We start from the raw sequence: 16,528 nt of genomic DNA, 5'->3' as shown, positions 1-16,528 counted from the left end.
AGTTGGGCTGTTGACACTCGAGACTGTAACGAGTCAAGAAAAATGATGTTGAAAGGACGTTGTAAGAGGATTGGAAAGAATGGCTTTCAACGCGAAAAACGAAGGTCTTGGTGGCTGAAGCCAGGAACAGATGAAGAGTTCAAATGATTGAGAAAAGATTTGAGAGAGGGGTTGGTGGTGGTTGAGAAGAAAATTCTTGGAGGGAAGGGCGGAGTTAAGAGGGCAAGAAGAGATTGGGGTGCACACTTACCTGGGCAAAGTCGAGCGGTTTCGTGGTTCGCGTTTTCTTTGTTGACGGTGTTGTCCGCCTAGGTTACCACGACGCTATTGTGTATGGTGTCATTCACCCGAATCGGCAGTGCGCTGAGGTGCGTCGTTGACGATTCATGCCAGAAAGTGAAGAAAGTCGAGGTCCGACGGTGATGTTCTTCTTTCCTCACTTGGCAGTGACGTCGGCAGAACAGCCAAGCTGAGACGTGACTGGCCCGGACCCTCTTACCGCCTTGTCTGTCTGCCAAGACCTTGCCTCGATGTCCTACGCCCGTTTGTCGTTTGCACCGTTTGCATCGCCTCTTCGCTGGTTCCAACAATAGATGAACATACAACTACAAATTGCAATGAATGCTTCAATCGGCGTTCGAGACAAATGGGTATTCGCGAGTATACGCTGCTCCGTGTAATAGCTATTGTTCCTGAATGGCATTGTACCTGTGGAACCGCTCTTCAAACGCTTTGTTCTTTCTGTACATATACCACGAGAATGCGACAATTGCTTTATTCAACGGATTTCCTCGCAAATCAATGACATTTAGTCATCTACCCAATATGCAGCTCTGGCACATGCATATAAAGGACAGACACGGGCGAGAGAAGTTATATATACATATTCTATTCACTGGGGTATCTCAGAAGCTATGAAAGCGGAAACAAACACATACATGCAGGTTTCCTTAGGCCAGTAAAAGACTCCATTCAAGTGCAGATAGTAGATCCTTTTCGTGAGGGGATTTAGTTGGAAACATGACTGACTGCACACCTCAGTCGAATCCTTGAAACTCGTCGTCACTCTCATGAGACTTTAAATCCTGTGTGGTTTTGGATGCAGCAGCGGCTCTCTGCAATTCAGCCTCCTTTCGAATATTTTTAATCATTGCCTCTGTCTCACGAGCTTTTTGCTTCTCTTCCTCGCTCATCTTATCCCATTTCTCTCGCTCTCGACGAGCCTTTTTCCTCTCTCTCCGCTGTTCCCTCTCTTTCCTTTTCTCAAGATTTTGACTCCATGGTACGCTTTCACTTGCGGCTCGTTTCCTAGAATTCTGCAAATCGGCTATTCCATCTTGTCTGAGCGCTTCTTGTCGATGTTTCTCTCTTTGTTTGTCCTTGTAAGCGTAATTATCCCACTCAATGTTCACTCCTAGGTTTTTATCGCCCTTGTAGTTCCTTAACTCGGGCATCTTCGGCAATTTCAACAAGCCCCAAGCATGACCCAATGCTTCCCAATCCAAGTCAGCAACGCGAAATATGCTGTTGGCCTGGTGTTTGCTGTAACTTCGAAGCCAGCTGACAAACGCTCTTTGAGCTTTATCATGGTATGCTCGATCTGACAAAACCGCTGACCGGGCTATTTCTGTTGCCTTGACAGCATCCTCATCACATACGCTGAATGCCGAGTTCTCATATAGCGTTACCGGCGTCTTGCGAACTTCCAGGAACGGAACATAATCTTCTTCACGGCCTGGGAGTAGCAAAACGACGCTCAGCCCTCGACGACCGGCTCGACCAGCTCGACCGCAACGGTGTATGAAAGCTTTGGGGTCCGATGGAGGATCGATCTGAATCACGAGATCGACGGATGGAATATCTAGTCCACGTGCCGCAACATCTGTAGTCAACAGTACTGATGGGGTTACAGAATTGGCGAAGCGAGTAAAATTCTTCTGTCGTACATTGGGTGGATGCTTTCCATGAAGAGGTATGACAGCAAAATCACCTCCGAGGATTAAAGGAATTATGTGTTGAAAGTAGTCGACACCTGCACATGTCGAGAAATATAATATAGTCTTTTGTGGTCTAGGCTCCAAAGCTTCAAGAATGCTTTTGACCGCGGGGAGTTTGTGTGTAGGAGGTGTTATAAGATATGTCATTTGCAAGCTGTCGGTCAAAGTTAGCAGGTACAGACACAAATCACTCTCATGTGGTATACAAACCTAGCTGGTGTTCGTTTTTCTTCAACTCCCGAAGCTCCGCGCACTTTCACCGCGATTTTAACAGGGTTTCGCAACCCGACACGAATTATTTGATCCAAGGCTTCGCTGACACTGGCGCTAAACAAGCCTGTCCGTCTTTGCTTTGGAAGTCTTCCGAGTATTTTCTGAATATCTTCCTTGAATCCAAGATCTAGCAGCCTATCCGCTTCATCGAAGACCAACATCTCGAATGAAGACTGAGGGCAGTGTACATAAGGTGATGAAAGGTGCTCCAGAAGTCTTCCCGGGGTTGCGACAAGGACATTTGGCGACTTCTTTAAGAATGAGCTTAGATCTTCGGCTGGTGTTGTTGCGCCACCTAGAAGAAGTTGCGGAATGACTTTTAGTGTGGAAGAAGAATACTTTTTCACCTCAGCTTCCTCTGTCTCCTGTGGTTGGATAACAGATGCGGAGGGACCGTGGAAAGCCAAAAGAGATAGTAGAACACTGTATATTTGGGATGCTAATTCTCTATAAATATTAAATATTAGAGAAGGGCTGTCTGGTAAGAAGCATTGCACTTACCTGGTCGGCGCAACAATGATAGCTCCAACATGGTGTTTTTTGAGCGGCTCGTCTATCCGCAACAATTTTTCAACAATGGGTATCAAAAACGACAACGTCTTTCCGCTGCCCGTCACAGCTTCTACCACGACGTCCTTATGGCTCATGAACAGTGGAATGGCAGATGCTTGCACTGGCGTCATGCGGGCGAACCCCATGGCCGACATTGCTTCCAAAACCCATTCTGACAATGGCGGATCAAGGCTGTCCCACGACCTGGAGGACGATCCGCGCGGTTTTGGCGCCATATCCTAGGCTGCTCGTTTCCGTTCGAGCGTTATTCGCAGAAAAAGCGTAAGATGATGGATGTTGATGTCGCTTGGTTCTTTCTGATCTTGATCGAAAATTATCCTGGGCGGACTCTTTCTGCCGTCGGAAAGACGAGATCTGATTGGCCGGACTCTCTGCGCAAACTCGATAAGATAAAAAATTTCATACGTAAAAATACGCGGCGGATACTCGATGATTACGATCTGGATACAGGGCAGTATTTAAAAAGTTCACGACCGCAGTTGAAAGGCTTCAGCCAGGACCTTGGCCAGCGTATGCGGATCAAATTTTATGTTGGGAAATATAGCATTAACATTCAGTACACTGTAAACATAGTTTCTACTTCGCCTGAAGCTGCTCTGTGGACAAAATACGAAATATGCACCCAAGTCACGTGCCCTGGAAGCCGCCGGAAGTTTGCATGTGAACAATTCATTAAATTACTAACTCAACTCCGAACAACAATCTCCAAGCGAAAATAAAAGCAACTGTCGCTCCATTTTGCTCGCTCCTAGTTTACTTCTTGATTTTTTCCACCAAGGTTGCACAACTATATACACTCATTTGCGACTGGATGGTTGTATGCGCCGGTGCTCAGTAGCGCAGGTCTAAAAATATTCATGCCCAAGTCAGCTGGAATATATTGTCGACAGTGTCAACAACGACAAGACTAGAGAAACCGCCAATATTCAGCCTCACAACCCAGCTCCGACCCTTATTTCTGCCTTGTTCGCATATTCAACAGACTATCATCGACTTTGTCCACCGCTTCTCCATCGCACGGCCAACGGGGTTCTCCTACTTCCGGCGCTGCCGCTTCTTCTGAGAGACGCGGTTGAGATGTCTTCTCAGCATGCTGTGCCAGCCACACCTCGAGTCGTCTCGCCGTCGCCCACACCATCGGACACTCCGAGCAGCAGAAATGAATACTTCGCTCCCGTGACGCGCTCAGCAGCTCGGCGACAACGACTGAGCAATAGCGCTCAGTCAGTTCTCAAAGAGGATAGTAATAGCAATGGAGATGCAGTTGCACGAAATACGTCTTCGCAACCTAGGACAACTCCGAGAAGGCGTGGATCCAATAGCAACAACACCACGAAAAAGCCCTCGACATCGCCAGTGGTCAGGTCGCAGCCTCTAAGCGCAAATGGAAAGCTATCTCCAAACGGCTACCTTTCTCCGTACGCCAACCTGCAAGACCGCTGGCGGGACTTGTCGCGATCTCCATCACCCTTGGGGCTCATTCCATTGCATCAAAACTATCGCACTTTCATCCACAAGCATGAAATCCCCCGCAAACTGCTACATGTATCGATTGGATTTGTGACCTTGGAGTTTTTCCGGCGCGGTATACAAACATTCGAAATCACGCCTTGGTTGCTTTCTGCTCTTATCCCCATAGCTGCTATAGACGTGCTCCGACATCGATCCGAACGCGTCAATCAGTTATATATCCGGCTAATGGGCGCGCTTATGCGAGAGTCCGAGGTCCGCGGCTATAATGGCGTCATCTGGTATCTTCTAGGCGCGTACATTGTGCTGCGTGCCTTTCCCAAGGATATCGGTGTCATGGGTGTCCTGCTGCTGAGTTGGTGCGATACCGCTGCTTCCACCTTTGGTCGCTTGTATGGTCGTTACACCATCCACTTGCGCACTGGAAAGAGTCTAGCTGGCACAGCAGCAGCATTCCTTACGGGCGTTGTGACCGCCCTCCTCTTCTGGGGCGTGTTTATCCCCAGCGTTGGACCTTTTCCCAACGACCCCCAAAATACTTATATGTTCACGGGTCATCTTGATTACTTCCCGGAATCCGTCAGGAATCTGGTTGGTTGGCCAACTGGCACTGGCACTGGCACTGGCAGTAGTGTCATCACCGGCTCGTTAGCATTGGGTGTTATGAGCATTGTCTCCGGCATTGTTGCTGCTGGGAGTGAGTTTGTAGACCTGTTTGGATGGGATGACAATTTTACCATACCCGTTCTGAGCGGCCTTGGGTTCTGGGGGTTTCTTAAGATTTTCGGTTGAGTTATCATACAATACATGTAATTAGAATAGGTAGATAAATGTACTTAGTTGCACATGGTAAACAAGTAGTCCCCTCTGCTGTTGTATTTTGGCGAATTTCTTATACGTCGAAAGGTGACTAAGAATATCCATGGATGGAGATATATACAAATGAACCAAAGATGACCATCCTAATTGAGAGCAACAGACCAGTCCCAGCATCGAGGCACGTTGATTGTATTCCAATTTACGTTTAGCTTTGCTACTCCGTATGTGATAAAAGGTTTCATTTATATTTTGTCTAAATAATAATCATCATGTCATTAACTTATGAAGCCATAGATCCATACCGAGGTAGCTAAAATATAAATATACACTTTCATCGTTCCAAGCACCCAAACCCCGGATTATTTTAAACTCCTAAAATGCCAGCAGGGTATAATCTTAACCAAATACGCAGACAAGAGAACAAGAGTATATGCAAAAAGTAACGACACAAGAAACGAAACTGGTCAACTTAAGTCTAAAATGCTAACACGTGCAATTCGTTTCTTCTTGGGCTTGTTTTGTTTAGTGTCTTCATTTCCTTCCTCTGACTCTATTTCACTGCCCGCAAGCTCAACTGTTTCTTGCTCGCGTAACTCAACAGTCCAGAACCCTTTATAGATGCGTATAGTCTCGGTCAGGGTTTTAGGAGGTTGAGGTGCACGGTCCTCAGGGTCATCATCGATTTTAACTGGTGTCGAGACAGTGGCTGATGAGATATCATCATCGGTCTTCTCTTCAGTGGGTGTAAGCGTTAGGGATCCTGTCGTTGCTTTCTTCTTAGCCAACTTTACGCTTTTTTGCGCCTTTTCGATGTCATATTTAGGTTGCATTCTTGCACTCGTCGTTGAAGGAGACAGACGAAGCGATTCAAGAGCCATCTCCAATGAATCATCACGACCGGAATCCTGTGCTTTGATCCTGCGTGATCGCCGGGGCTTTGGCGTTGACAATGGTGATGGGCTTGAGGATTTCAGTTGTCGCCCGCGTTCTGCTCCGAGAGGCGAGAGACTCCCGGCAGCAGTATAGCTAATTTTGAACTTTGTGGGTGACGATGATGGTGTATGCGCTGGTGAGAACATAGCGTACTTTTCTACACCAGTATCGGACTCAAAGTCGCCTGAAGTCTTTGGAAGGTCTCCAACAAGGGCAGGACGCCTCATGTTGAAATGTGGAATTCGTACCTGAGTATGTGGCCCATCTGTTACGTTGCAACTTATAGCTAATTCACCAGCAAGGTCATCAACAGCTAAAGTGGAGAACTCCATCATCTTCTGGGTCCTCCATCCTGATTGCGGAGAAGAAGGCTTGGATGAAATACTGAATTGACTGCTATGGATACCTTGGCTCGATAATTTTTGTGGTGAAGATGATAAGCTTGTGGCATCAAGAATCTGGGCCTTTTTGACGCTATTCATGTCACTGCCCGGTTTTGTGACAGTTGTGTATCGAAGAATACCGCCCGGCTTCATGCTGGGATCAATGACCTTCTTCTTCCTGATAGTGGTTTTCTTAGATGTGGGTTTGGTTGGCATTTTCTTCTCTGCCTCCTGTTTCTTCCATCGCGCAACCACTTCCGGAACCCCTATATTTGCCACGGTTTCAAAAACCCAAATTTTCTCTGGCTCAAAGGGATCGTACGGCTTTTTAGGTAGGTAGACTTTCGAAGACAGACCTTCTGTATGCCCCGGTTCAGTGGGTGCTTCGTCCTCATCTTCAATGGGCTGAGAGCCTGGCTCTGTGAGTTGCGAAAGCTCTGGCGGTGGGTTCGGTTCTTCGGCATCTAAATCCAGCCCAACGATGTCAATCGGAATCACCTCTAGCTGCACTTGAGGAATACAGCCAGTACTGAAATGTGCTCGACTTCGGTATATTTTTTGTAGGACAGGAAGTTCTGAATTGGGGACGTAAGAGCCATAGCCGGACATGGCAATAGGATACCGACCAAGTCGAAGTCTAGTCAAGACCAAGGGCTCTGCGAGATTTCGAATCAACTTTCTCGCTCCCGAGCGGTACTTCCAATCGAAAAAGTCGGCCACAAAATTCCTAAGCTCAAGGGCATTTATTTCAAGATCCCAAGCATCCACAAGGCGCTGGCGTAGATTCTCAATTTCGACTGCACTGGAAACAACTGGTTTTGCATAGAACGAGAGAATTTGAGGATCAGGAAACGCCTCCGGAATCCGGACAGCCTTGTGCTTGGATTGGAAATAGCCACTCTCGTTCATGTCCAGTTCGTACTGTAGTCTTTCTCGCCATTCTTCGAGTCTCACATTTATCTCATCTTCCTTCCCGTTTATGATCTCAAAGAGATCCTCACCAAATCCGGCCATCGCAATCTCGCCAGCTAGACCCGGGCCGCATTTTGTAACACCCGATGGAAGATAATCACCGCCGCTTAGCATTGCAAAAAGAATCATGCCTGCGCGGCTTAATTTTACGTTTGCTTCCACGTCAAACCTCGTTTCTGTCGTATAGCAGTCGACATGGGTAGCAGCTGTGGTGCCGGTTGATTTCTCTTTTGAGAAATTCATAACCGTGAGGCCTGATCCAAACATTAATGTGTCAATGTCGTTGCTCATGACAGCATCCACAACTCCTGCCTGTTGGAGTCTGGCACACTCGGCCTCAGCTTCCCCCGGGGCATCATGTCGCGGAAACTTGAATAGATCTATGAGGATTTTCGACAATCTGATTATCGGGGCTGATCCGTAACTTCGTGAAGTAGTTGCTTTACCGCGCTTGAAGGGAGGCTTGTGTTTTCCATCATAGACAAAAAGAGGGTGCACCGGCAACGCAAGGAGCCGTATCAATCGAAAGAAAAGTGTCCGCAGTTCTGGGTTCTGTCCGCCTCGTCCGGCCTGAAGTTGGAAAAGCCAGATCGAGATATCAACGGCGACCCTAATAGGCCGCCTGGCCACCTCTAAGTGCCTGACAGCAAGCCTGGAAAGCGCAATTCGATCGGCATTTCCAATTGCTTTGCCGAGGCTGAGTTTGCTATTAGCTAGAGATGACGGGCATTTCACAAGGAAGTCTTTGACGCTGGAACATACCCCGGAATTCCCATTCTTATTCACAAAACATTCCTGTTCTGCAAACCAATTGGAGTGTATTCAAAAAGAGCCGACTGATGTTTAAGGACTGTGGTCGGCAAGGGGAGGAGGTTGTTTTGATATGGAAACTGCGGGCGGAGCTTGGTTTGCGCTGGCAACGGAGCTTCCGCCAATCAGAGTCGATGGCTGAGACTCCATGCTTAGCGCATGCAGTTCCCATGCTCAAACATTGAAATGCGAAACCATTACCAAAGCTCATAAGACTCCTATCGATTCTGATCAATGTGACATATTATTGGCAGTCATGTGCCAATGAGTAGAGTACTATAGCGACATCTCTTCGAAATCACGGTGCTTATACAGCTGGACTCCTTGAAGCATGGCAACAACCGACTCGCGACACGCAAGCAAGTCTTCCATCTCAGCGCTAGAGGCAGCACGAGCACGAATTCGCAAGGATGATCAATCCTTTGAGCCGCGAACGCCACCTCCTCTCCGCAATCGGTCGATAGTCTCATCATTCGGATCCTCGTCCTCGCCGCTCTCGTCGTTCCGAAACGAAGAAGATGCTATCATACTTGAACTGGGAGCTCGCTCGCTGCGTGCGGGATTTGAGGGCGACAGTGCACCAATGTGTACGGTAGGCTTTGGGCCAGAGGAGTCAAGGAAAGCTGGAGATTATCGAGGATTTCTCAGATCAAAGGGACCGGGAAATACCCCAGATCCCTTGGATGCAGAGGAGTGGGTTAAAAGCTACGAATTGTGGCGTATGGACTTGAGGGAGGTAGATCTAGGCCTGGTGGAAGACAAGGTTGAACGCGCAATCCGTGATGTGTATAACAATTATCTACTGACAGACGCGGGAAATGCGCGTCTTGTCCTGGTCCTGCCGTCCGTCATGCCACACCCACTTCTATCAGTTATCCTTGGAACGCTCTTCAACCGTTGGAGATTCCCATCCATCACGCTTCTGCCATCTGCTACAATGGTAGCTGCCGCTGCAGGGGTGCGCGCAGCTTTGGTTGTTGATTTGGGCTGGGGTGAAAGCACTGTTACCGCCATCTACGAATACAGAGATATGGGTACGAAACGAAGCACTCGAGCAATGAAGCCCCTCATGCAACAAATGGGGCAAATATTATCAAATTTAGAAGATGCTTCCGATCAAAAAGAATCAAAGCGTGTCGGTAATAAAATATTTACCAATTTTGATTACTGCGAGGAAGTTGTCAGCCGGTTTGCTTGGTGCAAGTGTGCTGCAGACGACAGCGAGGAAGACTTGGACAGAAATGTAGCCATACCATCGCCATCCGAACCGGACTCAAGTTATGTGCAGGTGCCATTCTCTCACTTCACGAAGCCGGTTGAAGCCAATTTCTTTGCCGAGGGTACTGACGAGCACGAGTTGGACGATGATGAGAAGCCAATCCATATCCTGGTTTATAATGCTCTATTGGAGCTGCCACCAGATATACGCGGCGCGTGTATGTCCCGTATTATCTTTGTTGGTGGCGGCTCGAAGATCCCTGGTATTCGCCAACGCACACTGAATAATGTGATGTCGCTCGTGGCGGAGCACGGATGGGACGCGACCAGAGGCCGCGCCGTGGAGGAACAGAGGAAGAAAATGCACGAACTTAGCATTAGCAAAAAACGCAACTGTGGCACTTCAGTCAAAGGGGTTACTCAGACCACAGTGGCTGATGCACAAGATAACCCAGAAGAGGGAGCAGCAGAAGAAGATGAAGATGAAGAAAAAGAAGAAGGGAAAAAACAAAGTGTGGAAGAAGCAAGGGCAGCGGAATCGGAGCTTGATTTCGTGGAGCAAAAAGTCCGTCGCAATCAATCTCGGAATAACAAGTCATACATTCACGGACAGTTTCGCCAGGTCGAATCTCTAGGAGCTTGGGCTGGTGCAAGCCTTGTGACAAGCCTCAAGATCAGAGGTCTGGTTGAGGTTGAGCGTGAGAAATTCCTTCGGGATGGGTTGGCAAGCGCCAGTCGAGATGTGGATGGTCACCATATAGCAGATCGACGATCCGGTATTCGTTCTTCTGTCGTGAGTGATCGGTCGAGCTGGACATTGGCAGGTTGGGGATGATTCAATGTCCTATACTGCAGGTAGATTTTTCGTTCCTTAACCTAAGATACCCTTTTGTTCCCTTAGATGAAGACATATTCTGTTCACTTTAGCGATGTATTTTTTATAGCGGCCAAGATACCTATCGACCTCGCTACGGAGCATTATATACATAGATTATTAACGAGGCGAAGAAATGGTATGGCCGAATCCCAGTGCATAGCTCATAGTGTCGTCTCTTTCAACCACTTCCCTCTCATTTCTCGTTGCTAAATTCTCCCTCTACAGAGTACCGAATTGGTAGGTAGCCAAGTTCACCGTCGGTGCATCATACGGAGCATAAATCTCCTGCTGTCCCCACTCAGGGTAATTGATGGCATCGATCCAGCCCTCAGTTTCGATGACGATGCAGCCATATTTGTTGACATAGTCAACACCGCCCTTGCCGGCAGCTTCATTGGCGGCCTTTTGTGACGACTTGATGGGAATGGTGCCATTTTGACCATTGCATGTGTAGATCTGGGCAGCGGCTTGGTTTGTGGCAACGTCCAGAGTAATGCCCGTTGCTGGCGAGGAGAGGTGGATGATGGGAACGAGGGAGTCGGGTTGGTAATAGGGGTCGCGCGTGTTGATGAAGCAGTTATCAACACCGGTGCAGTTATAGCCACAGGCCCCGGTAGTGTCATCCAAGTTGGCACCGATTTGTTTGGGATACGTATAGTCAAGAGCTCCGTTATAGGAGACGCTAACCTCAGCGATGGTGCCATTGGGGATCTCAATGTTGTCACCTTGGACGTATCGAGATGCGAGAGGCATGTGTAAGGTGTCGTTGAGGATAGTCGGCACTTGAAATGCCCCCAAGTTCCAGTAGATGTGGTTGGCCAACATGATGGGCGTCTTCTCGGTCAAGGAGAGAGACACGATTCTGGAGGTTAATTGAGGAAGGCCCTTCGGGTTAACTGGTGTTACCTCATTACCTACTGTAAAGGTGACATGAGTGAGGACGGCTCCAGGAAAGTTCTGCCAGCCGGGGTCTAGCAGAGAGAAGGTGATACTGTCGTTTGCGTAGGCAGTGACAGTCCAATTGCGCTGATCGTAGCCCACGAAGCCACCATGGAGCGTGTCATGTCCATTATTCTCATTCTCGGGAATCTGGTAAGTATTACCATCAATGGTAAAAGTGCCATTCTTGATACGATTTGCATAGCGACCAACAGTCGCGCCGAAATAGGTGTGGTTGGTCTCGCTGTCGTGCAAGTACGCCTTGCCGGTATCATAACCGACGACCACGTCTTGGAGGGTGCCATTGCTGTCTGGAACATAGATTGCCTGGGTTCGCGCACCGTATCCAACGAAAGAGGCGGTGATGTTGGTTGCGGTGATGTTCCAGATCTTGAAGGGATCTGTGCTAAGAGTGGTGTTGGTAGTCTGCGCGAGTGCGGGCAGCGCGAATAGCGCACCTGCGGCATAGCTCTGGACACGCATTTTGAGCACGACAAAAAGCGCAATAAGTAGGAAGATCAGAACATAGGCCGTTACAGCAAACCGAAACGAAGGTCTAGGGAGTCTCGTCAAGGGTGAAGCGCGCTGTGCAACAAGGGTGGCCGGGGACATTCCAGCTTTTTATGCTTCCCTCCCCTGTCCTTCTCCAGCTCCAGCTGCTAGTTCCGTGCTGATGCGGGGAAGCACGCTTAGCCGGTTCTTCTTTTCTTTTCTTTTTTCCCTTTCGCTCTTCCCTCCTTTGCCTGTGGATGCGGGGACCAACGACAACAAAGACGGCAGCAAGTAAGCAAGACCTGGGGAGGATCCGGGGTAACTCGTGAGGGCCAATCAGGAGCGTCCGTGGGCAGCAAGCCATGTAACGTGGAGAAGCGCTCGATCCTTTGGGTGGCGACGATCTGAGCATTTGCATCATAATGCCATGTCGGTATTTAATGAATTATGCTGCGGTAAAATGCCCCGGCGGAGTTACGGTGAGACACGGAGTATTGGAGGAGAAATGTATCTCTGACCACATGGTTCTATCCGAGTGAACATATTAAATATATCCCTCACTGCGGCTAATTAACGCAGGCTGAAGTGCTATGCCGGTAAATATGGTTTCAGTTTGGAGCTGGAACCTAACTTCCATTTTCTAGATGACGTGTTAATGCAACTTGCAGTTTCATTCTGCAGCTTTATCCACGTGTGTTTGCAGCACCAGAAGGACCAGAATTTATATGGTCATTGATCACGTGATAGAGCTAGCCGTTTGTGGCGGTCGCGACCTGCCGTTTCGGGAGAGTTGTTTATTGTGTCGGTCTGTTTCAAACGTGAAACTCTTCATGCGGCACTCTGCCAGAAGATCTCTGAGTGACACTTGTTTTTTTCTTTTTTTTTTTTTTTTTTTTTTTTTTTTTTTTTTTTTTTTTTTTTTTTTTTTTTTTTTTTTTTTTTTTTTTTTTTTTTTTTTTTGGATTGATGATGCGCGAAGCCGCAACTAGAAGCTGACTCCAAGGTGCTACTATTTTCCCTTATCGTCCAACTCCCATCCGTCACGACCGTTCCGCGGTGCGTAGTTCTATGCGCTAGACGTTATGACCTCCCTATCGTCGAGTACGAGCTCATCGCCTGATGTCCTCGGCCCCGAAGGAGACGCGCTGTACCTCATCTCGTCACCAGCGCCCGAATTTACGGGTCGCCAAAGTTGGGTTCCGTCGTATACCTTCTACACTCCACGGAGGAAGCAAGAGCGGCTGCCTAAACCAACCCCAAATCAAAGCGCCCACACCATGCGCTTCAATGACATCGTACTACCGTCAAGTCCACGCATGCGACAGCGGTCGGCATCTCCAACAAAAATGCAGTCCGAGGGTAATCTCAGTCCGTGGAGGATCCGGGTGACAGTGGAGGCCGAGCAGGAAGATGACGAGCATACTCAAGACGGACCCCGAAAAAGACTGAAACCTTCCACTGCTACCACTACCAAGGTACCGCTGAAAGACGAAGAAAGCAACTCACCGTCAGCAAAGAGACGAAGGGGTCGGCCGCGGAAGTCGGATGTGCAAAGCACAAGTCCGATTAAAGGAAGCCCTGGACGTACTCCAAAGCTTCAAGCGCCAGATTCTACAAAACGGCCGCGTGGCCGCCCTCGGAAGAGTCTCCAACTACAAGAAGTTGCGCAGAGCATAGAGGTGGCTGGGACTTTTGCGACGAGCAAGAAAACACGATTAGATACCTTCGACGGCGCCCTTGACAGACGGTCGCCTTCGCCATTCATGACCGCTGACATGCAGAAATCACCTTCCGACACATATTCCGACCCTGATCCTTTCCTTGATATCGCTGGCACGGGAGCCTTTTCACCGTCACCACAGCACGTTACTCCCAACCGTTCCTCCTCGCGAGTCGTTTCTGATATGGCTGATCCTGGACGTGAAAACCCTGCACGTGTTGTTGCGGGAACTCAACAGACGACTCCACAAGGGACCGCGTCTCCTCCACGAAAGGCTCGGGGGATATCTCCCGAGAACACTTTACATGCGGGCCACACTCCTCGGCGACGCAGGAGCTATCCAACCCCTACATCATCATCACTCGTTGACGAGAATGGTGGAAAGTCAACAATACCAGTAAAGCAGAATGATGGTGTTCAACTATTTGCAGACCCAACTGATGTGCATCACGAGTACGATACCATAATGGAAAGCGAGGATTTCAGCATGGTGTCACTAGATACTCTTCCATCGGCAAAACAAGCCGGTTTTAGTTCTACACTTAGCTCTGCAAAGGCTACTGTCAAACCATTTGTTGAGAGGCAAAATGCGTCTTCTTCCGTTCAGTCTAAGACAAGGGCGTCAAAGTCCCCTCGGGAAACAGCCAGTCACGCTACTGAATCATTAACCTCGACACCACATTCGAAGTCCATGCAGCTGCAAAGTAGCTATGATCCATCTATTGATCAAGTCGTGCCTGTTGCTCTCAACACGACCACCACAGGCATTGCAAAATTTGAGGTGCCAGTAAAAGAAAGGAAATTACTTAGTCTTGCTCGACTGGTCCGGCTTGGCCTCAGTCTTCGTGGCGCCCTGCACTACGAACAAAGTGGAGATATCGAAGATATTGATGAGGAAAAAGAAGAAATAGCGAATGCCCGAGACAGATTAGAAGACCTTTTTGACGATTTCGATGCAGACTCTCGGCGCCAACTTCGAGCTGGGCTTAGATTCGGCGAACTTGTTGCTCGTGGTGAGATGGAAGCGAAAAGACTACTACACAGAGAGGAGGAGAGATATTCAAAATTGGGTCGCGAGAGATATGACAGTGAAGAAGAGGAGGAGGAAGAAGAAGAAGAAGAAGAACCTGTCGAAAGTCCACAACAAAAGTCTTACCGGGAGCCATCAGTCGAACAGCGACTTTCCAAGAGCCAGCAAGCAGAAGCGGAGTGGCAACGTGAGCGCGAACGTGTAAGCCGTCAGATCGAAGAGGCAGAGCCTGGTAGGGTTATCGTGCTTGAAAGCGATGAAGATGTCTCTCAGCAGAGCGAAGGTGATATTCCAGAGTATGTTTCTGACGTAGAAAGTGAGGATGAAGACTTCGGGGATGTCTGGCAAGAGGAGGCTAGGAATCATGACTCTAGTTTTGATAGACATCGGACACTGAAAACATCACCAAGCGTGAAAAGAAACAATGCCGGTGAACATGCAGAACAAGGTAGCCGGCAAACAGACTACGTACAGCGCGTACACCACTATGAATGGAATCCATCTCGAGGCGAAATCCCGCCGCTTGGAAGGTCTAGGATGGCACAACTACGGGACGAGGAGGTTGATTTATCGCTTTTATTGAAACCTCGCGACACACCGAAATCACGTCAGTACTACTCAAATAGCAGCCCTCGCACAGCACTTAGTCAGACATCACATTCTAGCAGGAGTCTCAGGCATGGTGGACCTCTTCCTGATGCGTCATCACCAGCTCGACCATCTCTACTGCGCGGTCGCCGCGTGCATGATGAGCGTGAAGAAAGTTTCTCTTCAGACGTCGTGGAAAACAACAAAGTCTATCAAGAGGACAGCATGGCTGAGGAAGAGGAAGAAGATGATGAGCCAGACGAGGATGAAGAAGAGGAAGGAGAGGAAGGAGAGGAGCGGGAGGAGGACGAAGAAGAAGAAGAGGAGGAGGAGGAGGAGGAGGAGGAGGAGTATAGTTTAGACGGGACAGAGACTACGCCCAACAAGGCATTTTCCTTTCACCAATCTGTTACTGCCAGTTCAACGCCCGGACACCCGATGTCCGGTCCGAAACAGTCATGGTTTCGACGAATTACGAACAATTTCACGCCGGACTGGTGGACTACATCGAAGAAAGGGCATATCGACGGAACGGATGTGCCATTAGATGAGTCTCAAAGCCCACCATTCGTGGCGAACTCAAGTGAACGGCACTCTTCTGTCAGCGAAGAGATGCCAAGTCTGAAACGTTCTCGCTCGTTTGTAGAAACAGGAGCAGCTGAGGAGACGAAGCAGACATCACCAGCACATAGCGCGCAACCACGCAGCAAGAAGCAGCGATCATCGTCTTCCTTCTCCTCCTCTGCAGTCGCGCTGGCGACATCTGGCTATTTTACAGACGCTCATTACGTTGCTTTGAAGAAGCTCTACTGGCAGGCCAAGCGATACCCGGAACGATTCCCTTATCACTCGACCAAACGACGGGACGAGATGCTTGGCGATTCGCTCTGGACGTCCGACGGCGAGCGCGGACTGCCTATTGCCCAAATCCAATTTGGAATCCTAGACCGGTTTGTATCTGACTTGACCAGGGCTGATTTACGGAACGGCGGACGCGGAGAGGTTGGATGGTCGGAAGATGACTTACACAAGCGGCTGTTCAGCATTATTGTGGGCGAGGAGATTCGGAGAGAGCGACGGGAGCAGAGGCTGATGGACGGGGCTGTGTGAGCAGAGCAGTCTATACGTGCTGTTTAACGCATTGTTCGGAATGAAATGAATCATGAATCGTGAATGGTATGGTTACTCTTTTCGGTCTGTAAATAAAATATCAACTGGGGTTGGTTGGTACAAGACTCGGGCCGGCCAATTCTCCGGAGTGCCGACTTCACTCGAATGGCGAAGGAAGAAATAGCCGGAGTGCTCCGGGCTCCGTTAGTTATCTGCATGAAGCATGACTAACGCAGGCCAGTCATCGAGGGTTCTTTTCTGTGAAGGAGTCAAAAAGTGAAGAATGAACCAGGAAAGCGGCAACGTCTAGCGCGCTGCAGCTAA

The 16,528-nt window shown here is 48.9% G+C and overlaps 6 protein-coding genes across 6 annotated transcripts, besides 1 other annotated feature; 3 read left to right on the top strand and 3 right to left on the bottom strand.

Annotated features, from left to right (window-relative positions):
* Positions 1 to 1,037: 1,037 nt before the first annotated feature.
* On the bottom strand, positions 1,038 to 3,058 carry UA08_01540 (ATP-dependent rRNA helicase spb4; the record flags this gene model as incomplete). The annotated part of the gene is made up of 3 exons (XM_020261216.1): positions 1,038 to 2,151; positions 2,208 to 2,717; positions 2,772 to 3,058. 3 exons carry the CDS (start codon positions 3,056 to 3,058, stop codon positions 1,038 to 1,040), a joined length of 1,911 nt encoding a protein of 636 aa, XP_020123295.1.
* Positions 3,059 to 3,920: 862 nt separating this feature from the next.
* UA08_01539 (hypothetical protein) lies at positions 3,921 to 5,105 on the top strand (the record flags this gene model as incomplete). Its single annotated transcript, XM_020261215.1, has 1 exon — positions 3,921 to 5,105. The coding sequence occupies one exon, from the start codon at positions 3,921 to 3,923 to the stop codon at positions 5,103 to 5,105; it is 1,185 nt and encodes a 394-aa protein (XP_020123555.1).
* Positions 5,106 to 5,596: 491 nt separating this feature from the next.
* UA08_01538 (hypothetical protein) lies at positions 5,597 to 8,196 on the bottom strand (the record flags this gene model as incomplete). The annotated part of the gene is made up of 2 exons (XM_020261213.1): positions 5,597 to 8,117; positions 8,183 to 8,196. The coding sequence occupies 2 exons, from the start codon at positions 8,194 to 8,196 to the stop codon at positions 5,597 to 5,599; spliced, it is 2,535 nt and encodes an 844-aa protein (XP_020123475.1).
* A 365-nt stretch (positions 8,197 to 8,561) lies between these two features.
* UA08_01537 (hypothetical protein) lies at positions 8,562 to 10,283 on the top strand (the record flags this gene model as incomplete). Its single annotated transcript, XM_020261212.1, has 1 exon — positions 8,562 to 10,283. The coding sequence occupies one exon, from the start codon at positions 8,562 to 8,564 to the stop codon at positions 10,281 to 10,283; it is 1,722 nt and encodes a 573-aa protein (XP_020123470.1).
* Positions 10,284 to 10,544: 261 nt separating this feature from the next.
* On the bottom strand, positions 10,545 to 11,747 carry UA08_01536 (hypothetical protein; the record flags this gene model as incomplete). The annotated part of the gene is made up of 1 exon (XM_020261211.1): positions 10,545 to 11,747. The coding sequence occupies one exon, from the start codon at positions 11,745 to 11,747 to the stop codon at positions 10,545 to 10,547; it is 1,203 nt and encodes a 400-aa protein (XP_020123469.1).
* A 1,091-nt stretch (positions 11,748 to 12,838) lies between these two features.
* UA08_01535 (hypothetical protein) lies at positions 12,839 to 16,204 on the top strand (the record flags this gene model as incomplete). Its single annotated transcript, XM_020261210.1, has 1 exon — positions 12,839 to 16,204. One exon carries the CDS (start codon positions 12,839 to 12,841, stop codon positions 16,202 to 16,204), a length of 3,366 nt encoding a protein of 1,121 aa, XP_020123472.1.
* Positions 15,326 to 15,445: a repeat region (Identified by RepeatMasker using a combination of RepBase library and repeat library created with RepeatScout).
* Positions 16,205 to 16,528: the final 324 nt, after the last annotated feature.

This window comes from Talaromyces atroroseus, assembly GCF_001907595.1.
Source record: "Talaromyces atroroseus strain IBT 11181 chromosome Unknown scaffold_1, whole genome shotgun sequence".
NCBI lineage: Eukaryota > Fungi > Ascomycota > Eurotiomycetes > Eurotiales > Trichocomaceae > Talaromyces > Talaromyces atroroseus.
The sequence above is the reverse complement of the archived record's forward strand: the minus strand, read 5'-3'. Positions and strand labels throughout refer to the sequence as shown.